The 23,760-nt window shown below is 43.2% G+C and overlaps 1 protein-coding gene across 1 annotated transcript in view; it reads right to left on the bottom strand.

Annotated features, from left to right (window-relative positions):
• The window catches only part of WHAMM (WASP homolog associated with actin, golgi membranes and microtubules), a 29,779-nt gene that overhangs the window by 4,969 nt on the left and 1,050 nt on the right, over nt 1-23,760 (bottom strand). The window contains exons 2-9 of the mRNA XM_006139241.5: nt 14,869-15,042; nt 13,168-13,318; nt 10,999-11,168; nt 8,674-8,839; nt 6,641-6,828; nt 4,801-4,887; nt 4,617-4,712; nt 665-1,106 (exon numbers count right to left, since the gene is read on the bottom strand). Of these exons, the coding sequence (XP_006139303.4) occupies nt 665-1,106; nt 4,617-4,712; nt 4,801-4,887; nt 6,641-6,828; nt 8,674-8,839; nt 10,999-11,168; nt 13,168-13,318; nt 14,869-15,042 (1,474 nt within the window). The remainder of the gene's footprint in view (nt 1-664; nt 1,107-4,616; nt 4,713-4,800; nt 4,888-6,640; nt 6,829-8,673; nt 8,840-10,998; nt 11,169-13,167; nt 13,319-14,868; nt 15,043-23,760) is intronic.

The raw sequence follows: 23,760 nt of genomic DNA, 5'->3' as shown, positions 1-23,760 counted from the left end.
CCTGAGTGTGTCACGAATCTTAACTCGCACATTCCCTCTCCTAAGTTTGTGGCAAGAGTTTGTTCAGGAGAAAAGGGTTCTGCCCATTGTAGGATGCTATAAGTGCCTCGGGGTACATCCAGAACCACTCCCTAGAAGCCAATGGGAGTTTGGGTTCACAAGAAAGGCAAGAACAAGTACTTATATCTGACCTGCAGAACTGGCACCAGGAATTGTTTACGTTATTTTGTAACAGCTGTTAATAGTTACACCTCTAGCATGAGAAGCGAAAGCTTGAACTATCATTCTAGCATAAGACAACATTATTTTCAAGTAACTAGTGATCTTGGGGGTCCCACGTTTGACAGTGATTTCCAAAAAACACTGAGCACCCATTCTCTGAGCGTCAGAGTCCTCACAATCTCTAGCCACTGCTGAAAATCGTGGGCTGTGTTGACAGGTGCAGATGAAATGCCTATATTGACATCTGAGTTCACTGAGAGGTCAGTGGTAATGGCCCTTGTCTCTCAGAGCAGAGTTATTGAAGATTTTCCTAGCCCCCAGCAAAGAGAGTAGCTGTGGAAAACTCTGCCTCCTGCAACAACGCTCTTTATTTTCAAGAGGGTGGGCAAGAGGTCAGAATACCAAAGAGGAGGAAGAGATCAGTCAGCATTAATGTATTTACCTGTATAATTATTCACAGATCGTTTGGATGAGTCATCTAGTCTCTGTTTTGCAGCACTTTCACTGTTGAGGGAAAGCAGCTGATCTTTGGTTGTCACTGGTGTCTTTAAGGGCAGAGGCTGGCAGACTGGCGGCGGCGGAGGAGGAGGTGGAGGTGGTGGTGGTGGTGGTGGTAAAATCAGCCCCTCGCTGTGCTTTTGTTGCTTGGGGTCACCAGCAGGGACAAAAATCTGGACAGGGATGTCTGCTGGGGTATTCCCACATTCTGCTTTTAAACCTCTGGCTTGTGCCAGCCGAGTGCTTTTCAGCTGCTTATGGGATGAACTCGTTCTTGATACAGGCTGAGGGGACAATGCTAGAGTCTGACGGGAAGTGGCCTGTGGCTGCTTGGGGCTGCGAGGCTGCGACCGAGATGTCTTCAGCACAAACTCAGCTGGACACTTCTGCAAAGAAAACGAGAAGCCGGGAGTTAATGGTGGTCAAAACAACAGTGCAAAGAGCCCTCATCATTGGGGAGTCTCCACCCCGCGGCTGGCACGTTCAGATCTACTAGGCTGGGCTTCCTTAGGCTCTGGGGTGTGAGGAGAAAGTGGAGAGTGTCTTTCTCCTGCTCAGTGAGGGGCCCCTTCACTTGTGTGTGGCCCCCGACTGATTTTTCTGAGACTCAGCAGCCCCCGATCTAAAAAAAGGTTCCACACCCCAAATCGATTCACTTGGCTTCTCCCACTTGAGCGAGTGCTCAGTGTAAGTCTTTGCGCCATGAGGGGGAACTCTGAACCTTGGCAGCCAGATCCAGGCAAGCTGGGGGGCATATCCGGCCCCTGGGTCTTAAGTTCCCCACTATTGATTTAAAAGAGTATCAAAGACGTTCTCAAAACCATGTCCCCACTTCCTAGTTTTTACAATAGCCCAAAACTAAAATCTGCTTTTATTAGTGGATTTCGTCCCCTATGTTCACTGCATACAAATGTGACTTTAATCATGCCAACTACTCACAAGTGTGAGGTTCTAAGCATTCAGTTTAGACAGAAGAGTAGTGGAGCATTAGTCCTGTTGTGAGAATGGAATTAAATAGGCAGTTCTAATGGATCAGAAAGGCCAAACATCCTTAACCACTTGGTGAATATCCATTTAACTGTCTTTTAAAATGATGCTAATGTTTCTGTATTAGAAAATCCCAGTCTGTGATGGTTTTCCCTGGTCCCAGTCTAAGGAAAAGATTGCTGGCAGGAACCAATACCAGCCACACAAGTCACGCCCAAGAAAAAACCCTGAGGTGTTTGATTTGTTACTCTTTGGGATAAAGCAGGGAGGTGATTAAAGGACAAACATGGTTGCAATTGAGATGGCAAGTCTTGGCAGGAGGGACCACTGTGTGAGTGGGTCTGCTCTCTTGACTTAATGATGCTGTGTCTCTTTACAAAGTGGTTCTCAACCTGAGCTACATGCAGATGTCTCCTCGGGAGTACTCAACTCATCTAGGTCTGGTCTACACTATGGCATAAAGTCAAATTAAGAGATGCAACTTTTGCTTCATTAATTATGAATGTATCTTAAGCTGAAGTATCTTAACTTGAATATTGGCACTGTCCACACTGGGGAAAGTCGAAGGGCACATGCTCTCCCTTCTACTTCCCTTACTCCTCATAGAAACAGGGCTACTAGTATCGATGGTTCGAACTAGTGTGTCTTCACTAGACCCACTAATTCAAACCCTGGAAGATCGACTGCAGCTGCTTCAATCTTATCTGTAGTGTAGACATGGCCCTAGATATTTGCCTAGTTTTTCAACAGGCTACATAAAAAGCACTAGCACAGTCAGTACAAACTAAAATTTCATACAGGCAATGACTGGTTTATGCTGCTCTATGTACAATACACTGAAATGTAAGTACAATATTTATATTCCTATTAATTTATATGTTAAAAATGAGAGAGTAAGCAATTTTTCAGTAATAGTAGCCTGGGACACATTGGTATTTTTATGTCTGATTTTGTAAGCAAGTAGTTTTTGTGTAAGGTGTATCTTGGAGGTATGCAAGACAAATCAGACTCCAGAAAGGGGATACTGAAGTCTAGAAAAGTTGAAAGGAACTGCTTTATAACACTAGTGCTTGTCACAGGTTCTCCGGCCTTCCTCTCTCAACCTTGTGCTAAATCATACATGTGGACAATAATAACCACTTGGATAGCAAAAATTCTTGCTATGGAAACTAATGTGGGTGTCACAAAGAGTTTTTATCTTTGCTATTTTTTATGGAAGACGTGTTTATAGTTTTAAAAGGAGTGAGACTTAAATTAGACACATAAGCCTGGATTTCCTGCCTAGCCTCCCACAAGTGGCGGAAAGAAGTATGGTCCACGCATTCTAATTAAACACTCTGATTTGCAAATTGGGGAAGACTATTTTCTCTTTGCTAGGTTTTATGTAACCACAAGAAAACTACTGAAAAGGGTAATTACATGATATGATTCCATCTGGGGGGTGATAAGATGAGATTTCAGGTTCTTACAAGAAAAGGAAAACTCTGATTAGCTTTCTTTAATAAAAACAAAACAAAAAACCTAACAAGGTGAGCTGCGCTTTAATTTATTCACTGCAAGAATCTGTGTGCACACACATGTACGAATGTTTTATTCTTCACCTCACTCGGCATGGATCATGATGAATTAATTCAATGATGGGCAACCTGTGGCCACATAAAGCTCATTGGGGTCATATGTGTGGCCCATAAGACATTTTGTTTACTATTGCCCATGTGCAGGGTTGCCAGATTCTGCTGGTTTTTGTCCAGCTAGGTTTTTTTTCCTACCAATATTACTACGACACGTATGTAAAGCAAGGGCATGTGAAGTGAGGTGCGCGCCGATTGCACCCAACATTGACTGTGAGAGCCATGCGCCCCCTCTGCATCCAATCCAAGCGCTGTTACGATTCAATTGACACAACCCACAAATTCTAGGTACGCAACTGCAGTATCCAGGGAGACTGTCTTGGTTACGACAATCGTGCGGCCCAATGAGATGAAGGGCCACTCATGTGGCCCACTCACTAGCTTACGTTGCCCCTTACTGGATTAATTCTTAATGATTTCACTTGGAAGTCAATGCTCAGAAATGCTAAATACCACGTGCTTCTCTTGGGCTTCCCATTTAAATGCTGAAAGCCAGGGTTTAGAAATCCTCAAGTTGTAACTCAGTCTTAAACAGTTTATTGTGCTTCTGTGTACCAGCCATTGAACAGAATAGAGGTATAAATAGGAAACATTTATAGCTTCAAACCTGTCCTGGGTCAACTGAGGCTACAATCACCAGATAGATAATACCTTCTGGTCCAGATTTTCAAACTCACAGGCCCACTTGTGTATGTATACACACAGCAGGCATATGTGCACACCTGACCATGAAAAACATATGCGGAGAGGCATAAGTGCCACATTTCTTTTTTTCCTAACACCTGAATTCTCCACAACTGTATCAACCTTACCGTCTTCACTAAGGGTTAGGTCTCCACTCTGTCTGCCAAGTGCCCATTGGCGTGTATGGGAATGACTCCTGCCTCTTGAGGGCACCTTACCCTCCCCACACACAAAGCATTTCAAGACAATTATAAGGCTACTCGTTATGCAAAGATCCAAAGACGTGATTGTGAAGGTTGTCTTAGGGCATATGAGGTCGAAAGGAAAAGCTGTTAAATTCTGTTCTGAGCACAAGCCACTGTGATACTATTCTTACCTCTTTGGGGGAAAGTACCAGAGCCCACAGTAGTGGTCCAAAAGTGGCTCAATGATATTTCAAGAACTTTGGAAAGGATGAGAGACTAAACAGTAATTCAACGGAAGGACTCTTCTCCCTTTTCCTCAGCCCCCGTGCTCACATTAACCCTATTACTCACATGACATCTTCAGTCAGATGCCTTTTAAAAATGCTCGTATGTTATTTTCAGTACTTGCCTCTTTGAATGTTTTCAGCCTCTCCAGTGTTTTCTGGCGTTCCTGGCTTATCCACGCTTTTTTCTTCTTCTCCTCCTCTTTCCTCTTGTCTCTTTTCTGCATTTAAAGACAAGCCAGTAAACAAGTGTGCATGCTAGTCAGTCAGCTACAATCTCCACAAGAAATGCGCCTTGTGCATACTCACTAGCTGGATGCTGTGATGCTGATGGATGCGGTTTATGCTTTCCTGTGCCTGCTGTAGTCTAAACTGGTGGCTCTCTTCACACTGATCCTGAGGGAACAGCATAACGCATGCAAACCTTAGTTGGTTCACTTTGAAAGTGCGTGTGTGAATCTGTGCTGTTAAAGCAGTTGAAAGGTCTCTTACAGAGTGGCCTTGCTTTGTCCTGCGATGTAGAAGTCCTGCGCTCAACATACAATGCATGAGCCCTAAGAATGGAAACATGTAGGAATCTTTGCACTGACTTCAGAGAACTCTGGATTGGGGTCTTAGTCGTTCACAGTCTTAGACTGGCAGACTGGGTTTAGGAATGCTATAAAGGAAGATGCTTGGCCTTTCATGGGGGAGGGGCGTGTCTCTGTCTGTCTGTCTGACACCGCTTTTCTTCCCCTGCAGTGCATTCAAAAGCAGCATTCATAAGTGCTAAAGAGCCAGCCTCAGTCAAGAAGGATGGTGGAGACGTGAGGAAGGAGACACAGGGAAAAAAGTGGGCATTGTAAGTTACGTGGAAACTCCCTGCACTTGATTTCTCCCTCCCTCCACCCAGTATCTCTCATGTATAGAATTACAGATGAATCATGCAACAGACAGCCTGGGGAACGTCTAACAGTACAGAACTCTTCAACAGGAACAGGTCAGAGAAGACATGGGTTTCATTATATTTTTGCCTGAGTCACCAGTCAGTGTTTATTCGTCACCATCCACATGGAGGATTTTATCCATGGCGTGCGTAGGCAGTCACAAATCAGCGGGTGCTTGGCTTCAGGGTTAAACAATTAAGTGAATGAAGTCAGAAGCAAAACATGTTCTCTGAGGAGGAAGTGGTCACTAGAGACAGAATGACTGACTGTGTTCCAGATGTGCCTCCCATGAGACTCTTCTAATTCCTCTAGAAAGCTCAGTCTAGAGGGAGCCACGGGGCGGGGGGGCTAGAATAGTTTGTATAGTGGGGATACTGAGCACCACTGACCTAAGCTTTAAAACCTGTATACAATGGAACCCTCTTCAGATCAGGCGGCGCTGCAATACCCTCCGCACCCCTAGCTCCAGAACCTATGAGAGGGAGGTAGGAAGCAGGAGAGACAGGCCAAACTCTGCTTTCTGAATTTAATTCAGTGCGGTTACCGGGGTGTAAACGAAAGCATCCCAGCAAGCTTCATGGGCTGCAAGGGCCAACTGTGACTGTATTGTCTTTCCACTGTGCTGCTCTCAGACTGCAACTCCCACAAGCACAAAACAGTGAGTAAACGAAAGACCCACCGCAAGGAAAAGCCTGGACTAATTTGCAGCAACAACTCCCTTCCAAACGACCATCGCCCTCAAAGGCAAAGAAGGAACCGCTGCACTGCATTAATTGTTTGTACCTGCAGCCTCCTACACTCTGGGCCACAGTCTCCCCTGCCTGTCAATGCTTTCTGCCACAGTGCAAGGGCCAAACCCAGCATAACAACCAAGGAGCGATCCTCTGGTGGTACAGAGCCAGCATTACTGCTCTTAGCCCATGCTCCCTCCAGCTGCTGGCAAGGGATCTGGCCGGGACTTCCCTGCACTCTACTAATCCCCGGTGTCTATCAATCCCAGGAGTCTCCAGCAACCAGAAGAAGTTAGAGCAACTCTAAGGTATCGTGGGAAGCTGAGCCAGGACCAGTGGCATGTGAAGCTGCCTCAACCCCTTCCTCCTGTACCTAGTCCCATATATATTGCCCTGTATATTGTTCCCAAGATTCCTCCACTGTTTTCTATCTATGTCGCAAGCCAGCAGGTATGAGCGAAAGCAGCTGCACCGCTCTGGGAGCACATTTACTTTTTTGTTCCTGAGGTAGGCTCGTCTCGCACAGATAGTCCCTCGTTTAGCCTCCAGGTGCTGAGTCTTCAGCCTCAGCTTAGTGATTTCTGATGAGGAGGTACAATGTTGTCCCACTGCCTGCTCAATGACGTGGAGCTCCTCGGGATTTTCACAGGTATCATAGTAAACAACTTCATCCTGTTTCTCTAGAAAGGCAGTCGGCATTTAAACAGCGCACGAACTCCAGAGTTCCTTAAATATTTAAACACTTAGGAGAGCTAATGACACCTTAAAAACCACAGAAGCCAATAAGCCAAGTTGTTGGATGTACAATTTTAAACAAGGCAGGTTCCTCTGACACGCTCTCAGTCTGATCCTGCAAACGCTTACGAGCACATTGTCACTTTAATCCCGTAAGGATGAGGAAAGTCACTCATGTCTGCAGGGTCACGCTTATACACCCACACTTGCCATCATTTGGTTTCCTATTAAAAATGTCTTCTTTTCTGGAATAACTTGTCTAACTTTTTTATTCACTGATTGGAGTCTCGCAGCAAACTGACAGGAATTACGAGACAAACGCTAAGCAGTTTGTTTCATCTGTTGTCACATTTACAAATAATGGTGCATACTTAACGTGGACTGGTATGAATATGAGAAATGTCCAACACTATATGGCAAATACAGGCAGTCCCCGGGTTACGTACAAGATAGGGACTGTAGGTTTGTTCTTAAGTTGAATTTGTATGTAAGTCGGAACTGGTACATATTGTAGGGGAAACTCTAGCCAAACATTTCTCCAGAGCTCAGTTTTATTCTCCCACACCTCACTTCCCTCAGTCCTTTATTCTCAAGCTGAGGTGTCTGCTGAGAAAAGCCGCTCCACGACTCCCTGGTCTGCTGGGGGGAAGCAGCTAGTGCGGGGATGCCTCACCCCGTTTGTAAGTAGGGATCCATGTAACCCAGGGACTGCCTGTATATACAAGAGTTCAGAAAAACAACAAGGAAGCATCAGTACCTGGGCTTATGATGAGGGGAGGGGCAAAAGGAGCAGCTTTTCCTGGGGCTTGGCGATCTAAAAGGGCCCAGGAGTTAAGCAGCAGCCAGAAATCCCAGGCCCTTTAAATTACTGCTGGAGCCCCATGTGGTGTGGGCTGGTGGTGCTGAGGGCTAGAAGGGGCGGCTAGCTCTCAGTCCTACCCCTTCTGGTGGACCCGGAATCAAGCTCTCTCCCCCCCCCCCGCCTTTGCCCGGGACTTGCCAAAAATCTGTTGCTAGCCCTGATCAATACTTATGCATCAAATTATTATCGCTTCTTTTTGGCTTAAATAGTGTGTGTTTTGCAACTTTCAATCTTAGGATCCAATTATTAGTGGGTTTCCTTGTGTCACAGTACCTGCAGGCACATCAGTTTGGATGCACAAATCAGGTACACGTTGAACCTCTGTAATCCGGCACTCTCTGGTCTGGCAACATCTGTGATCCGGCATGATTTTAGTTGACCAGATGTCCACTTATCAGGCATGTAGCCAACTTTCCTGCAGACCCATAAAGTTTAACAGCCACCAGTCCTGGCTCTGTGTTCTGTGCTGTGATTTAGCTCTAATTTACCACTAACTGTCTTCTAAGAGCCCAGTAAGCAGTGGAAGTGTTGGTAATGCTGCTAGACAAATTCTCTGATTTGGCATCAGTCAGACCCCAAGGGTGCCAGACTAGAGAGGTTAAACTGTAATTGTAGGACCAGACAGAGAAACACACGCACATGTTTCTTGATTTGTACATACAAAACAAATGCACGTGCATGTCACAGAGGCAGTTAAGAAAATATGTTGTCAATGTGAACCCTAATGTCCGTTTATCAAACAGTGTTACCAAAGTTGCTCAGGAAGACAACAAATCAAAAGTTGCTTCGGCACTAACAAAATCTAGCAATTCTCTCTTGGCACCAAAAGCCAAGTAAGAGTGATCTACTTTTCTGTAGGATGTGTACACCTCTTTGTAAGAACTTTTGGCTTTATTATTTGTCTTTAAATAATGCTTTTCTTTCTTACCTTTTATCTGTCTCCTTAAAGTTTCCAACTGTGTAATAAGCAGCATTTCTTCATGTTTAAGTATCTCAAACTGAACATCATACAATTCCAATTGGGTTTCATAATACTCAATTTCCAGCTTCTCTACTAGAGCTACATTCTCCTCTTGTTCATCTAGGTTTTCCATCTGCACGTTTCCGAACAAGAGAAAAAAAAACAACAACAAAGAATCAGGAAAGTGCACACAGACACACACACAAACTCTAAGGTAGCTTTCTACCCAGTAAGCAATGCAGATGGAAACAGCAGGAGTAAAAACAACAGACTGACTACTTCACCATTTCAGCTAAGGACAGATGGCTGCGGTGAGCAAAAGAGAGACATGAGACATAGCTGTGCGCCCTTTTTTGGCACTTATTTATGAATGAATGAAAACCACCAGTAAGAATTGTGTGCAATATATAAACAAACTAATAGCTGAAAGCCTGTGCTGGTGCATGGCTAAAATTTGTCAAGTGGTGGATAAAGGAAAGCTGAAAATGGCTGAGAACTTAAACTGGATTATAACAAATCCCATTGATGATTGAATCTGGTATATTCTGAACTAAAAGAACTCTCAACCATGCTTGTAGCCATTCCCATTGTTTCACACTGACTCAACAGACATTTCAGGTTTCAGAGGGACACAGTGACAAACCTGTAATCTTATTATATAGATAAAAAACACCTACACAGTTTTTTTTTTCAAGCTTGATTTTTTTTTCTCCATTAGTAATTAAAATCTCATCTTTCCAGGACAACTCCGTGGCAACTGGAGACATCACAAGTTCCAAGAGACTGAATGATGAGCAATTAAGGGATGTTTAGTTGGACTGTTCATTGCTTTTAATGCTAATGCCTACTAAAAAGAACTGCATAGTGTGTAGATCTATAGGGCATGACTGGGCATAGTCACCTGCAAAAATTTTTACCTCAGTGACACATGCTTAGCTGCCAAGATGATGAGCACAACAAATGCTTTAGAATGAAAGGCAGCAGAAAGTGAATGTGGTTAGATAGACCCTCATTAACCAGGAGTTTCTGTTAACCGTTCATTTAAAGACAAAACGTTTAAGGCCTCCTGTAAAAGGTAACAGTCAAGTCAAGTATTTGATCACGTCCTTAAAAAGCCAAGCTTTGAATTTTGAAGGTCTCTATGTGATCTCCATTCATGAGGGCCAGTGCCACATTGTTTGGACATTCATGTGCAGCATTTGATTTTACATGGTAGAATCCTGATCTAGGACTGAAACCCAAAGTCTGTGTTATTTCAAAATGAAATACAACAAAAATGGCCAAACAAGTGTTATGAATGAGTGTGCCACAAACTGATCAGAGATAATACAATAGTAGATCAGAAATGACACAATAGTAATTATTTCCAGTGGTTTGATTTTACTGTTGAAAAGCTTTATCCAATAAAAATACTGTCTCATGACACTGCATCACATTTATTTTTTAATTAACAGAATATTGTGCCATACACAATTCTCCTCCCACCCCTTGTAAGAAAGGATAACATTAATAACAGGTCTCCAGTATGCAGAAATTGATTACAAAGGACCTTATATAAAATATAATGCACTGGACTTAGGAGTAACTGGAGACAATGTTATATACTGTCCTTGGAAAATAAAATGACACAATATAGTAGTGGTTAGAGACAGTATCATTTAGAATTCTTGTATTAGTCAAGGCTCAATATTTCCCATTTCTGATGCAATGCTATTTCAAGTTAATATATCCTGAATCATTATAAGTGATTCCTTTTTACCTGAAAATACCTTATTTCTCAGTGTTAACACTAACAAGTGGACATACTTTAAAAAAGGTAAAAATAACACTTGAATTTGTAACCTTTTGCTAAGCATTCATCTTTTCCCATCCCATGCACACCTGGGGGGGAAGGGGCTGAGTAATAATTTTAAAAAATGAGAAAATGTGCATTTTCCCGCAATATCAAAAAAGGGGAAGGGGGGGACGAGCCTTTTTTGTTTCAATTACCTCCTTCCCCAAAATAAATTTAAAAAAAATCAGATAAGTCTAGAAGTGGGAGGTTCCCTACCTCCTCCCAAAATGGTCTGAGGAAATCCTGGTTGGTTTGGGTTTATTTTAAACAAAGACATTTTTCATCACAATTAGACCACTCTCCTACTCCGCATGGCACTTTACTGCTCTTCTGAAATGGGTCTTTTGGCCCTGAACATCTCCCCTGAACATCTCCCACTGACTACAGTGGGCTTTGCGTGAGGTCCTTATGTTGGAATCACAGAAAAGAATTTGAGTCACAGTTTGCTAAAGTCTTACATTTTTCCGGATGTCAGCTCTCTTGTGATTCAGGCATAGTTCCCGTGCTCTCATGTGCTGAAGAGTCTCTTTAGCTAACATATACTTCAGGTTTTCTAGTCTTGGAGAAGCCGATGCCCAGGTGGTTTGGCCAAACCTTTTCTGATCTTGTTCCATTTGTTTGTGCATTGCTGCCAAACGAAAGGGTTGCAACAAAGTGTCATAAATGCTGTGGCACTGATAACCTTCTTTAGGTCCTGCTGAAAATGAAGTGCCAATGAACGCTGCCTGGTATTCAATATTTTGAGGGAATTATTTTAATGTACTTATTGTGTATTATTTTGAAATCCTAGAACTAGCAAGGCAGGAATCATTTTATTATAATAAAAGTCTAATGCATTTTATTATAATAAAAGTCTCAAGTTCCACCATGCACATAATTTAAATACATTAAATTCTCTAATGTAATTAATGGGATGAAATCTCCTTAATAGTTTGCACCAGAAAAAAATTAGAGTAAAATATATGTGCGTGAGGTGCTGTTTGTTGAGAGGCTTGTCAGCTGTAAATCTCAGACCTTGTCTACACACAAACTTGCACCGATGTAACCAGTGGTGGGATTTAAACCCATTTAATCAAACCGATGAAAGTTTTCATGCAGACACTTTTATTACTGACTAGAAGACTTACATGGCATGCTTGGGTCCTTCACTTAATTTTTGTTTTTCTTCATTTGAATCATTGCTCTGGGGAGGAGCTGAGGACGAGGGGTTCAGTACGCAGGCAGCTGCGGGGAGAGAGGACTAACCCCAGCCCTCTTTCACCACAGTAACTTGGGGCTAGGTGAAAAGCACCTGTCCATGGCCATTACAGCTCCAGCAAGCACAGCTGAGGGAGGGAGGCACATACCCCGGCTGGGACAGATCCAGATTCATCTGCTCCCTACACTCCCCCAGATAGAGGGAAGAATGAAGGAAAGTCCACTTTCCCCTTGCTTACTGATGAAAGGGAACAGCCAGCAATGCTCCCATACAAATGGGTGGGGAGGGAGCTTTAGTTCTCCCCCCCTCCCTAAAAGGTGCCTGAGGTGGTGGAAGGTTTGGGGTTGGGACAGTCCTGGATGGGGGTAGGAAGGAGGTGACCCCCAGCCAGCCCCTTTCACCTATGTGGTGATTCTGTCTCTCTTCTGTATGGTTTTGAGAAGCAATTCTACTCCATGAGAAGCAATCTCAGAACATGATTCTGGGATGCATTAACAGGAGTGTTATGAGCAAGATACAAGAAGTCATTCTTCCGCTCTATTCTGTGCTGGTTAGGCCTCGGTTGGAGTACTGTGTCCAATTCTGGATACCACGTTTCAAGAAAGATGTGGAAAAATTGGAGGAGGTCCAGAGAAGAGCAACAAAAATGATTAAAGGTCTAGAAAATATGACCTATTCGGGAAGGCTGAAAGAATTGGGATTTTTTAGTTTCGAAAAGTGAAGACTGAGAGGGGACATAATAATGGTTTTCAAATATCTAAAAGGGTTTTACAAGGAGGGGGGAGAAAAATTCTTCTCCTTGACCTCTGAGGATGGGACAAGAAGCAATGGGCTTAAATTGCAGCAAGAGAGGTTTAGGTTGGACATTAGGAAAAACTTCCTGTCAGGGTGGTTAAACACTGGAGTACATTGCCTACAGGGGTTGTGGAACCTCCATCACTGGAGATATTTAAGAGGAGGTTAGGCAGTAATCTGTCAGGGATGATGTAGTCAGTGCTTGGTCCTGCTGTGAGGGCAGGGGACTGGACTTGATGACCTCTCGAGGTTCCTTCTGGTTTTATGATTCCAGGCAAATCCCATTTTCCTGGCACAACCAAACAGAGACCTTGCTTTAAGTTATGATAAGAGGAAGCCGTATGCTGAATTTGGTGATCCTAGCTCTTAGCATGTAGAAGGCATTCTTGAACGCACTCGCACTCGCACTCGCTCTCTCTCTCTCTCTCTCTCTCTCTCTCTCACTCTCAAGTACATAGATGTCAGAGATTGTTCATGCTGGCCCCAGGATCTGCAGGTGGGTGAGAATGCAAAGTGGTTCCAGGGTGCTCTTTTCCTATCTGCTCTCTTGTACTGAGCACAGCTCAGCCACACAAGGACATACAGCCTTAAAGTCAACTCCTTATGAAGTTCTTAGTAAGCTCTCCCTCATTACCTGCCAGAGCTGTTACAGTTTCTTTGAAGTAGCTCACAGTGATGTCCTGAATGGAGCACACCGCTTCTTCGGCCTGCTTAGTCCAATCTTCAGCCTCTTTCTGCAAGGCTTCTATTCTTTTAGGGCCCAGCCTATCCATCTGTAAAGATTTCTACAAAGAGACATGTTATTCTTCGACACGTCAATCCCAACAGTGTTGTAGCTCAGCATGCACAATACAGTGGAAACTGAGCCAAGGCACACCACGATGGCTGCCGTGATCTCTACTCTACTGCAGTGAAGTGAGTCACTACAATTAATTGAAGAGACCCTATTTTTTGTTCTCGTTTTCAGAGCCACTTTTGCTCTGTAACAATGGCTTGAGCACTGCTAGTTAGAAAAAACAACGGATTAATTTATTTCTTAAAGCAGTGTTGACCTTCATCATTTGTGTCTGTAAAGGTTTATCTGTGACCAAGAGAAACTCAAATATACAGTTTCAACTTCACTAGTCTAGCATTCTAGAGCTATAAAAGGTTAACCGGTTAACCAGTTACCTGATAAGCATTAACCTTACCAGTATGCTTATGGGGTAACCAGTTATGGAGGGATGGGCTGGAGAGCAGCTGCCCACCCACCTGGCTGAGGAGCAGTAGGGCTAGCCTGGGCTGGAGAAAACCCCTGCCCACAGGAGGGTGGCCAGCAGGACCCCACGCGGCAGGGGCCACTGCCTGGAACAGCCCCCACTGGGAGTAAACTGGTTAAATGATAGAAATTAACTCATTTAACCAGTTAACATTGTCATGGGTATTTACATCCCTACTCAGGACCTGACAGGTGCGGAAGCAGAGAATTTGCTGAACTACAGGGTCAATACTCTCTAGCAGCATTACCAACATTTCAACTGCTTAATGGGCTCTTAGAAGACATTTAGGGGTAAATCTGGTGTCATATTTAAGATTTTAATATAAACAGAACCAAAACATTTCAGAGTTTGGTCCTCTGTAAATAAAGCAACACACAGGCTACTGTAACAACTTGTGTTTTGATCTTAGACTTAATTTGCAGGCTCAATAAAGTGAATTAATCATGATGCTATAGCTTTAACTCTGTGTTACTCTGCTTCTGTTAATTTCACCTAAGACATCATTTTAGCACTTCTTTAACAGTGTATTAAAAAGAAAAAGCAAAGCAAAGCATGACTGCCCTCCTGAAAAGCATACTAATACAATTGGAGGGTACATCTGATGCAAAAAACATAAAATACTGATGGTTGGAATTTTCAAAAGTGAAAAAAGAGCACAAGTCCTTTTGAAAGTTAAGACCACTTGTGTTCTTTTGTTGCTAAAGTCCCTGAAAACTCAGAATATCAGGAAAATGCCAGAGCTGAAGGGTTTTTTGCTTTAAAAAACCCAACACACCATCATCAATGAAAGAAACAAAACAGAGCATCTGAGGTAAAGCTAGCTGAAGCCTGGGGATGAGACGCTATTCAAGCCTTTATCACCAAATAGATCTTACACAGGCTACTGACAACAGGTCAGCTATATCTTGGAATTTTTCAGATTTTTACCATGGTACTCATGTTTGATGAACTTGGGGAATAATGCCAGGGAACATAAATCTTGGACATGCTTCAGTAACTCAGAAGCTAAATGGCACTAGGGGCAGGTGGAGCATATCACAAGCCAGGGAGTTAAAATCTTTTAAAGGAAAACCTACCAGGATTTCCAGTCTGTATAATGTTGCCAATTCTCGCATATCTCTAAACGGCTGCAGTAAATATTGGTAGAATTGTGTTGCCAAGGTAACTAATTCCTGATAAGCTTCATCTTCTTCTTCATAAACTTTCATTAAAGCCACCATTGTGTGAGCATTTTTATGCTTCTGTAGAACCTAAGAGATAAAAAGGTGTGTCAGTTAGCGTTAGCTGCAATATGTGCACATTTCTTGGGAGAATGGACAGGAACAGCAGCACAGCTATGCCTCAGAGCCTGCATTTTGTATTTGGGTATATTGTCACCATTGACATATGTGAGTAGAAAGCACCTGTCACTTAGCATTAGTTGAAATAGTCAAGACTTCCACTTACAAGAGATGTACTCAAGGCATTCAGCAATGACCTTGAGCAGGAAGTATCACCAATGACAAATGTGTAAGGGCACTAATTGCTGAACATTACGTTAGAAGAATGACTACACAATGGTGCCTAGGGCATTTTACTTTTTATTGTAAAAAATTGTAATAATTTGCACAAATGATTTTGTCATCGCCTACTATAAATATGGCTGGCTTGCACAGTAAGTAGGTAAGACACTATGTACACTAAGGACAAAGAAGCATTTCTTAAAATCTCATTCTTGCATCTTCTCTTCCTCCCCCAAGACTACTAAAAGCCTACTAATGCAAAGTGGATTTTGTGTCTTTGTGACTCCAGGCACAAAGATACAAACTTTAATTTAAAAATATCAGTTCAGACACAGGCTTTTATTCCTGATAACTTCTGAAGCATACGACAGGCAGTCCCCGGGTTACGTACAAGATAGGGACTGTAGGTTTGTTCTTAAGTTGAATCTGTATGTAAGTCGGAACTGGCGTCCAGATTCAGCCGCTGCTTCTTCCGGGACCAACCAGCAGCACCCCAGCTGCTCTGCCACAGGCGTCCGGAGAAAAGCCTAGTCTGCCGGGGGGGAAGCCAGCTCGCTGCCCGAGCCCCCCCCCTCCCCCGCGGCTTTGCTCTGCGTCTTCCTGGTCTGCAGACCAGGGAGACGCAGAGAAAGCCCCAGAGTACACGGGCAGCAGGACCGCGAGGTCCCGCAGTCCGTGTACTCTGGGGCAGCCCCGTTCGTAACTGCGGATCCGACATAAGTCGGATCCGTGTAAGTCGGGGACTGCCTGTATAGTTCTAGTCTTAAAGATACATGCCATTCTTACCCTGCATGTATCTTTTAACTCAAACTTAACTATACCAATAATATGTATTTTGAATTTTAATTCTTTTAGGGAGGGACTCTCTCTTCCTATGTCTGTACAGATATGCCTTGCATGGGTAACCCAGGCTCATTTATGGCCTTTTAAGTGCTACTGCAATATAAAAATTTTTTCAAAGTTGCAAATTTAATAGAATACTACTAGATCAATGCATATTAGTTGCTAGTCACAAAATGGAAACAAAATCATGACATTTTCATGGCACCATGTGACACCCATTTCTTTTTATTTCAAGGTGTTCAGGAAAAAAAAATCACAAAAATTTCTTAGTTTTATGTGTTGTGAAAGAGAAACTGACAACAGCCCGGTCTATGTACCAATTAAGCCGGGGCCAACTACACAGAGAATCATCATCCTTACACAGGAGGACGCTGGTTGTGATACCAAGCCTTGAAGTGTGAAAGAGGAAAAAAAGAGCAGATACTGTGGAACGTGACAGGGAAATGAAGTTTTCTCTGCAGGGAGGGAAAATAAATGGGAAATTTGGACCTGATCGTGTTGCCATTGAGAGGTGAAAAGCCTCACCCTCTACTGCTTGATTGTGGCTAAAAGGGCTAGAGTACCATCAACAGGCCCTAAAAAGCCCCAGTTTCAGATAGGTGAGAAGTCTCCCAATGCACACCGCATGTCCTGACACAGGTGAGGCATATTAGAGGCTAGGCTGCACAGCATTGCTGAGATTTCAGGCAGCACTGGGGGTCATAGGGTTGCCCCATGAGGCTGATGTAACTAAGCTGGGTCCCCCACAAGCAACTTGAGGCAATTTAATGATCTGTTTCTTCCATTGTACAAGGCAAGGGAACAATGAAGTTGGAATGAAAGCACAGTGATTTGCTTCATTTTTGGTTCTCATGTACAATGGGGCGCGGGGGGGAGAGAAAGTGTTCCATGTCACTGCTGGTGATAGGGTTGCCAGATGGTTTCAACAAAAATACCGGACACTTGACATTATATTACAATCTACATTGCATCTTATTTAGAAAATACCAGATATTTATATTTTCTCAATTTGTTTCCTGAACAGAAAGCTCAAATACTGACTGTCCGGTTCAAAACCAGACTCCTGGCAACCTTAACTGGTGAACATTTATCATTATTTCCTCCCAATCACTAAATATTAAATACTCATGAGAACATTTGAATTAATCTTAAATTTTGTAAAACCCTCCATTATAAGACCTAATTTTCTTTCACAAGAAATCTGACTCCTTATTAGCTATAACGGTTCAGGTGGCGTTGCTATAACTGCAACTACATTGCTATAATTTCACTTTGGAATAAAAATTGATGAAATCTCTATATATTTCTATATGTCTCTGTTGGGCCTAGTCTATACTATAAAAAAAAGATATATGCTTCAATATGGTGCAGTAGGGAGAAGCAAGCAGAATCCATTTATTACTGCCTCTAGTTCAATTTACACTGGAACTGTCACCATTAATGGAAGGACTTGATTATAACACCAGAAGGATGATCTTGTATTTAAAACCAGTCAGGAGATGACAATTTTATTGATGGCTCTGACCCAGCAGTCCCATGTTACTTTGGGGGAAAGTAACAGAACCTCAGTTTTCTAACCTTTAAAATGAATATAAACAACTCACAGTTGCATTCATTAAAGAGGCCAGTAGACAACAGGGCTGTGAAAGGCATCCCCTGACAGGGCTAAATAATTTGCCCAGATTGCAGAATAGATGGAGCTTGGCCATGGTTTAATCATGTTCCCAAAGTGTGCTAAAGGCCTGCCAAAGTCCCAGGCTGTTGCATGATTCAGGGCCAGTTTCATACTGTGTGAAATCCCACGTACATGGAAAGACTTAACAGTGCTTTAACTGGGTCAGGAGTCATATATGTTTACTCTGGGGATCCAGTTACAGTCTTTTTACCTTATTAAAATGTAAATAGAATCCCCTGCATGAATATTTATTGTCATTCAGGAAAAATCTGATTATTGTGTAGATATACCAGGAAATACAGCAGGCCATATGAAAATGAGGCCAAAAACTGACTATTCAGCCACTTATAAAGCTGCTATGTTGTCCTAAAAAACACTCACCTCATTGCTTTTAAGAAAAGGAATCTAGTTACAGCAAACATGGTTGTATGGATGCAGTAAAATTAGTCTTGAAAATTATTTTTCAAAACTGTTTCAGAGTTAAATCCTATCTGCAGCTAAGAGAACCAAAAAAGTGCCACCATGGCTTAACAGTCAAGTAAAAGACACAGTGATAGATAAAAAGACATCTCTTTTAAAAAGTGTCAGTCAAATCCTACCGAGGAAAATAGAAAGGAGCATAAACTCTATTAAATTAATTGTAGAAATATAAGAAAAGCCAAAAGGGAATTTGAAGAACAGCTAGCCAAAAATTCAAAAAGTAATAGCAAAATGTTTTTTTTAAGTACATCAAAAGCAGGGAGCCTGCTAGACAACCAGTAGGGTCCTTGGACAATCAAGATGCTAAAGGAGCACTCAGATGATAAAGTTATTGAAGAGAAACTAAATGAATTCTTTGCTTCCGTCTTCATGATTGAGGATGTTAGGGAGACTGCCAAACATGAGCCATTCTTTTTAGGTGACAAATCTGAGGGATTGTCCCAGATTGAGGTGTCTTTAGAGGAGGTTTAGGAACAAATTGATAAACTTAACAGTAACAAGTCATCAGGGCCAGATGGCATTCACCCAAGAGTTCTGAAAGAACTCAAATGTGAAAACGCGGAACTATTACCTGTGTTTTGCAACCTATCCTTTAAATCGGCTTCTGTACCTAATGACTGGAAGATAGCTAATGTGTCACCAACATTTAAAAAGGGCTCCAGAGGTGATCCTGACAATTACAGATCAGTAAGAATAACATCAGTACTGGGAAAATTGGTTGAAACTACAGTAAAGACTAAAATTGTCAAACACATAGATGAACATAATTTGTTGGAGGAAAGTCAACATGGTTTCTGTAAAGGGAAATCATGCCTTACTAATCTAATAGAGTTCTTTGAGGTGTCAACAAACATGTTGGAGAAAGGAGTCAACAGTAAGGTGGCAAAATTTGCAGATGATACCAAACTATTCAAGATAGTTTAGACCAAAGCAGACTGTGAAGAGCTTCAAAAAGATCTCACCAAACTAAGTGATCGGGCAACAAAATGGCGAATGAAATTTAATGTTGATAAATGTAAAGTAATGCACATTAGAAAAAATAATCCCAACTACGCATACAATATGAGGACTAATTTAACTACAGGCAGTCCCCGGATTACGTACAAGATAGGGACTGTAGGTTTGTTCTTAAGTTGAATCTGTATGTAAGTCGGAACTGGCGTCAGCCGCTGCTGAAACTGATCAGTTTCAACTGTGGCTGAATCTGGACGCCAGTTCTGACTTACATACAGATTCAACTTAAGAAACCCAGGCGTCCCCAAGTCAGCTGCTGCTGAAACTGATCAGCGGCTGATTCCAGGAAGCTCGGGGCAGAGCAGCTCTGCCTCGGGCTTCCTGTAGTCAGCCGCTGGTCAGTTTCAGCAGCGGCTGACTTGGGGACGCCTGGGGCAGAGCAGCTGGGTTGCTCCAGTAGCGCTGCTCCTCGGCGCTACTGGAGCAACCCAGCAGCACCCAAGCTGCTCTGCCCCAGGCGTCCTGATTCAGCCGCTGCTGAAACTGACCAGCAGCGGCTGAATCAGGATGCCTGGGGCAGAGCAGCTGGGGCGCTGCCAGGTTGGTCCGGAGCGGCGCTGCGGGACCAACCCGGCAGCCCCCAGCTGCTCTACCCCAGGTGTAGGCAAGAAAAGCCTGGTCTGCTGGGGGGGGGGGCACTAGCTGCATCCCCCCCCCCAGCAGACCAGGGAGACGGGGAGCAAAGCCACGGAGCACGCCCGCAGGGGGACAGCTCAAGTGTGCCCAGGCTGTCCCGCTGCAGGCGTGCTCCAAGGCTTTGCTCCCCATCTCCCTGCAGACCAGGGAGACGGGGAGCAGCTTTTCTCGCCCCGGAGGACGGGGGCAGCGGACCGCGGCGCATCTGGGCGTCCCGCCGCTCCCGTCCTCCGGGGCGAAAAAAGCCCCGTTCGTAACTGCGGATCCGACATAAGTTGGATCCGTATAACTCGGGGACTGCCTGTATAATTACTCATTAGAGATATCTTGGAGTCATTGTGTACAGTTCTCTGAAAACATCCACTCAGTGTGCAGCGGCAGTCAAAAAAGCAAATGTTACAAATCATTAAATAAGGGATAGAGAATAAGACAGAGAATATCTTATTGCCTCTATATAAAACCATGGTACACCCACTTCTTGAATACTGAGTACAGATGTGGTTGCCTCATCTAAAAAAAAAAATTGCCACTGGAAAAGGTTCAGAGAAGGGCAACAAAAATGATTAGGAGTTTGGAACGGATCCCATATGATGAGAGATTAAAGACTTGGACTTTTCATCTTAGAAAAAAGGAGACTAAGCAGAGGATATGATAGAGGTTCATAAAATCATGACTGGTGTGGAAAAAATAAATAAGGAAAAGTTATTTACTTGTTCTCATAATGCAAGAACTGGGGTCACCCAATGAAATTAATAGGCAGCAGGTTTAAAACAAACAAAAGAAAGTTTTTTTTCATGCACAACACAGTCAACCTGTGGAACTCCTTGCCACAGGATGTTGTGAAGACTAGAACTTTAACAGGGTTCAAAAAAGAGCTAGATAAATTAATGGAGATTAAGTCCATCAATGGCTATTAGCCATGATGGGTAGGAATGGTGTCCTTAGTCTGTTTGTCTGGAAATGGATGACAGGAGAGGGATAACATGATTACCCATTGGCTACGTCTAGACTGGCAAGATTTTCCGCAAATGCTTTTAACGGAAAAGTTTTTCCGTTAAAAGCATTTGTGGAAAAGAGCGTCTAGATTGGCACGGACGCTTTTCCGCAAAAGCATGTTTTGTGGAAAAGCGTCCGTGCCAATATAGACGCGGTTTTGCACAAGAAAGCCCTGATCGCCATTTTTGCCATCGGGGCTTTTTTGTGCAAAACAATACCGCGTTGTCTACACTGGCCCTCTTGCGCAAAAGCATTTGCGCAAGAGGGCTTTTGCCCGAACAGAAGCAGCATAGCATTTCCGCAAGAACACTGACAATCTTACATGAGATCGTCAGTGTTCTCGCGGAAATTCAAGCGCCCAGTGTAGACAGCAGCCATTGTGTTCACTCCCTCTGGGGCATCTGGCATTGACCATTGTCGGCTGACAGGATACTGAGCTGGATGGACCTTTGGTCTGACCCAGTATGGTCAGTCTTATGTTACTAGGAACTATTTTTAAAGTGATTTCTTAACACTGCTGAAAATAGAGAGATGCCCCTAACATAATAATGAACAGACTTTCAATCATATTGCCTTGAAGTAGATTATTTTTTATCTGTTCACGAATGAAAATTGGCAGTTTTTCAGAAAGTGTATTTATGCACACAGGAAGTAAGAGCTTGTATCACAATTAATTTATACACCTACTAAGCCAAAAGCTCATGCTCAGTGTGCATCTACACAGCACGGTTATTTTGGAAAAAATGGCTGTTATTTCAAAATAACAATGCGAGCATCTACACAGCAATTCTGTTATTTCAAAATAATTCTGAAATAACGGACAGCTTCTTCCAAAATCTGTAAACCTCATTCCACTAGGAATAACGCCCATTTCAGAATAGCTATTTTGGAGAAAAAATTCCAAAATAGTTTTTCAAAATAAGCATGCTGTGTAGACCTACCCTTAGGCATCCATAACAAGGTATTTGGCACAGGCATAGGATCGCTTCAGTAAAAACTGAAATTTTAAGCTGTATGCAAGTACTAGGGATGTTAGCAAACACTGATTTTTGTAAATATTGTAACTGCTGAATTTTTCAATGGTTACATGTTTACACGAAGGGGGACAGGCAGGAGCTGGTATTCATGGGGAGTTGGCTTTAAGCCAGCTCCCGCAAGACCCAGCTCCCGCCTGCCACCTCTGATCCAGAGGCAGCAGTGCAGGGAGCCAACTTGATAGCTGGCTTGCTCCACCCTCAAGCACCCACTCCCATCTCACATCCCCTCCCCGTGCTGCTGCCTCTGTAGGAGGCAGCAAAGGGGGGGAAGCGGCTCCGTGGGAGCTGGCACCAGCTCCCACCCTTGGTGCCTCTGACACAGAGGGGATGTGTGTAGTCGTTAGGATTAAGCGATGAGCCCAGATTTATCAGTTAATCGTGTAAATGACTACAGGCTAACATCAGTAGCATGTACCAGTTGGTATTCTACATAAATTAGGTGCTCCCAGACTTTTTAGCGAGAAGGTAGTTTTAAGATTATGGGCTGATTAGTTTGCAACATTATTTTGTGCTCTTATTTTTGGAACATATTGTACAGTCTATGGGTACACAGGTGGATTTTCTTAGTTGAGGTTTATTTGAAAAATAATGCCTTGAGTATCTTGCACACTACTTTTTATAGGGCACCTGCAACTCATTTTCATTCCATAGCCTTATAGACGTAGCTTTTGGAATGACTGATATAAACTCAGATATTGGTGTCTCAGCTATTTTTGGCTATATACGTGTTTATTCATGTAAACACAAAGCTTCATACTAGTCCAATATTCCACAATGTTGTATCCTTATATTTGCTCACACTCTAAAATGGCATTCTAGCATCAGACTAGATGATGGGCTGGAAGAGGGTGCATTACTGATTAATGAGGAAGTCACCATAATTTGAAGATCTACTAAAACAGCGAATATATTTGATAACTAAGCCCAAACTAGGGAACTAGCATCTTCAAGAGAGGGTGGTTGGATCGATAATGTAAATCTATTGTAGTGCTATGTACAAGTTTGAAGGGTTGGGGTCCAAATGAGGCAGTTCAAGAAGAACTGGGGACAGTGTGGTGCTTTCAGTGTCAGTCACGCTAACTAATCAGAAACACACAAATCCCCTTCAGTGGGTGTTTGTAGAATGAATTCTCCCATTCCTGCTGGCATATAACTTTCTAGTAGGAGCCCTAAAGATTCCACCAGCAGCAGTCCTGATCCTTGTCTCATGGAGGAAGCTTAGTCGCCAGTGAAATGAGGAGTAAGTAGCCCCTCTGCATAGGTTTTATATTAACTTGTAAAAGCACTTTGGGGCTGGAGAGTGCTATGAAAAAAGAATTAGACCTGTAAAAGCTCAAAGCACTGTAGTGCATTAGGATACTGGTCTGGAGATGGGTAAAATGTTCAAAAGCAATCTCTTTCAGGGCACATGGCTCCAATATTCCCTTTAGTTTTTTCCATCCACGTGCAGCACAAATGTTATGTGCACTCAGGCCCCTGCAGATGTGTGCCAGCAGTAGAAACATGCTACTGGCTGTAGGTGGCTATGGGTGCTCTGTTAATCAGTTGGGTCACCTTTTAATCTCTCTTGAGCGGCCACCCAAGCGCTCAGTTTACAGGGAACACTGCATGGCTATTTCCTGGGTTCAGATGGTGACCTTACAAAAGCCATCGTATTTCACGTTCCTCAGTCCACACCAAGCAAAGTGGCAATTTTGGCTAATGGTCAATTTTAGCTTGAAATCCAAACAAGAGTGACTTGTACCAACCCTACCAAAGCCACCACGTGGTGCAGACCCATTCTCT

Source organism: Pelodiscus sinensis, chromosome 14 (genome assembly GCF_052426305.1).
Source record: "Pelodiscus sinensis isolate ZL-2025 chromosome 14, ASM5242630v1, whole genome shotgun sequence".
In the NCBI taxonomy this organism is placed as follows: Eukaryota; Metazoa; Chordata; order Testudines; family Trionychidae; genus Pelodiscus; species Pelodiscus sinensis.
Note: the sequence above shows the minus strand (reverse complement) of the source record. Positions and strands in the feature narration are given on the sequence as shown.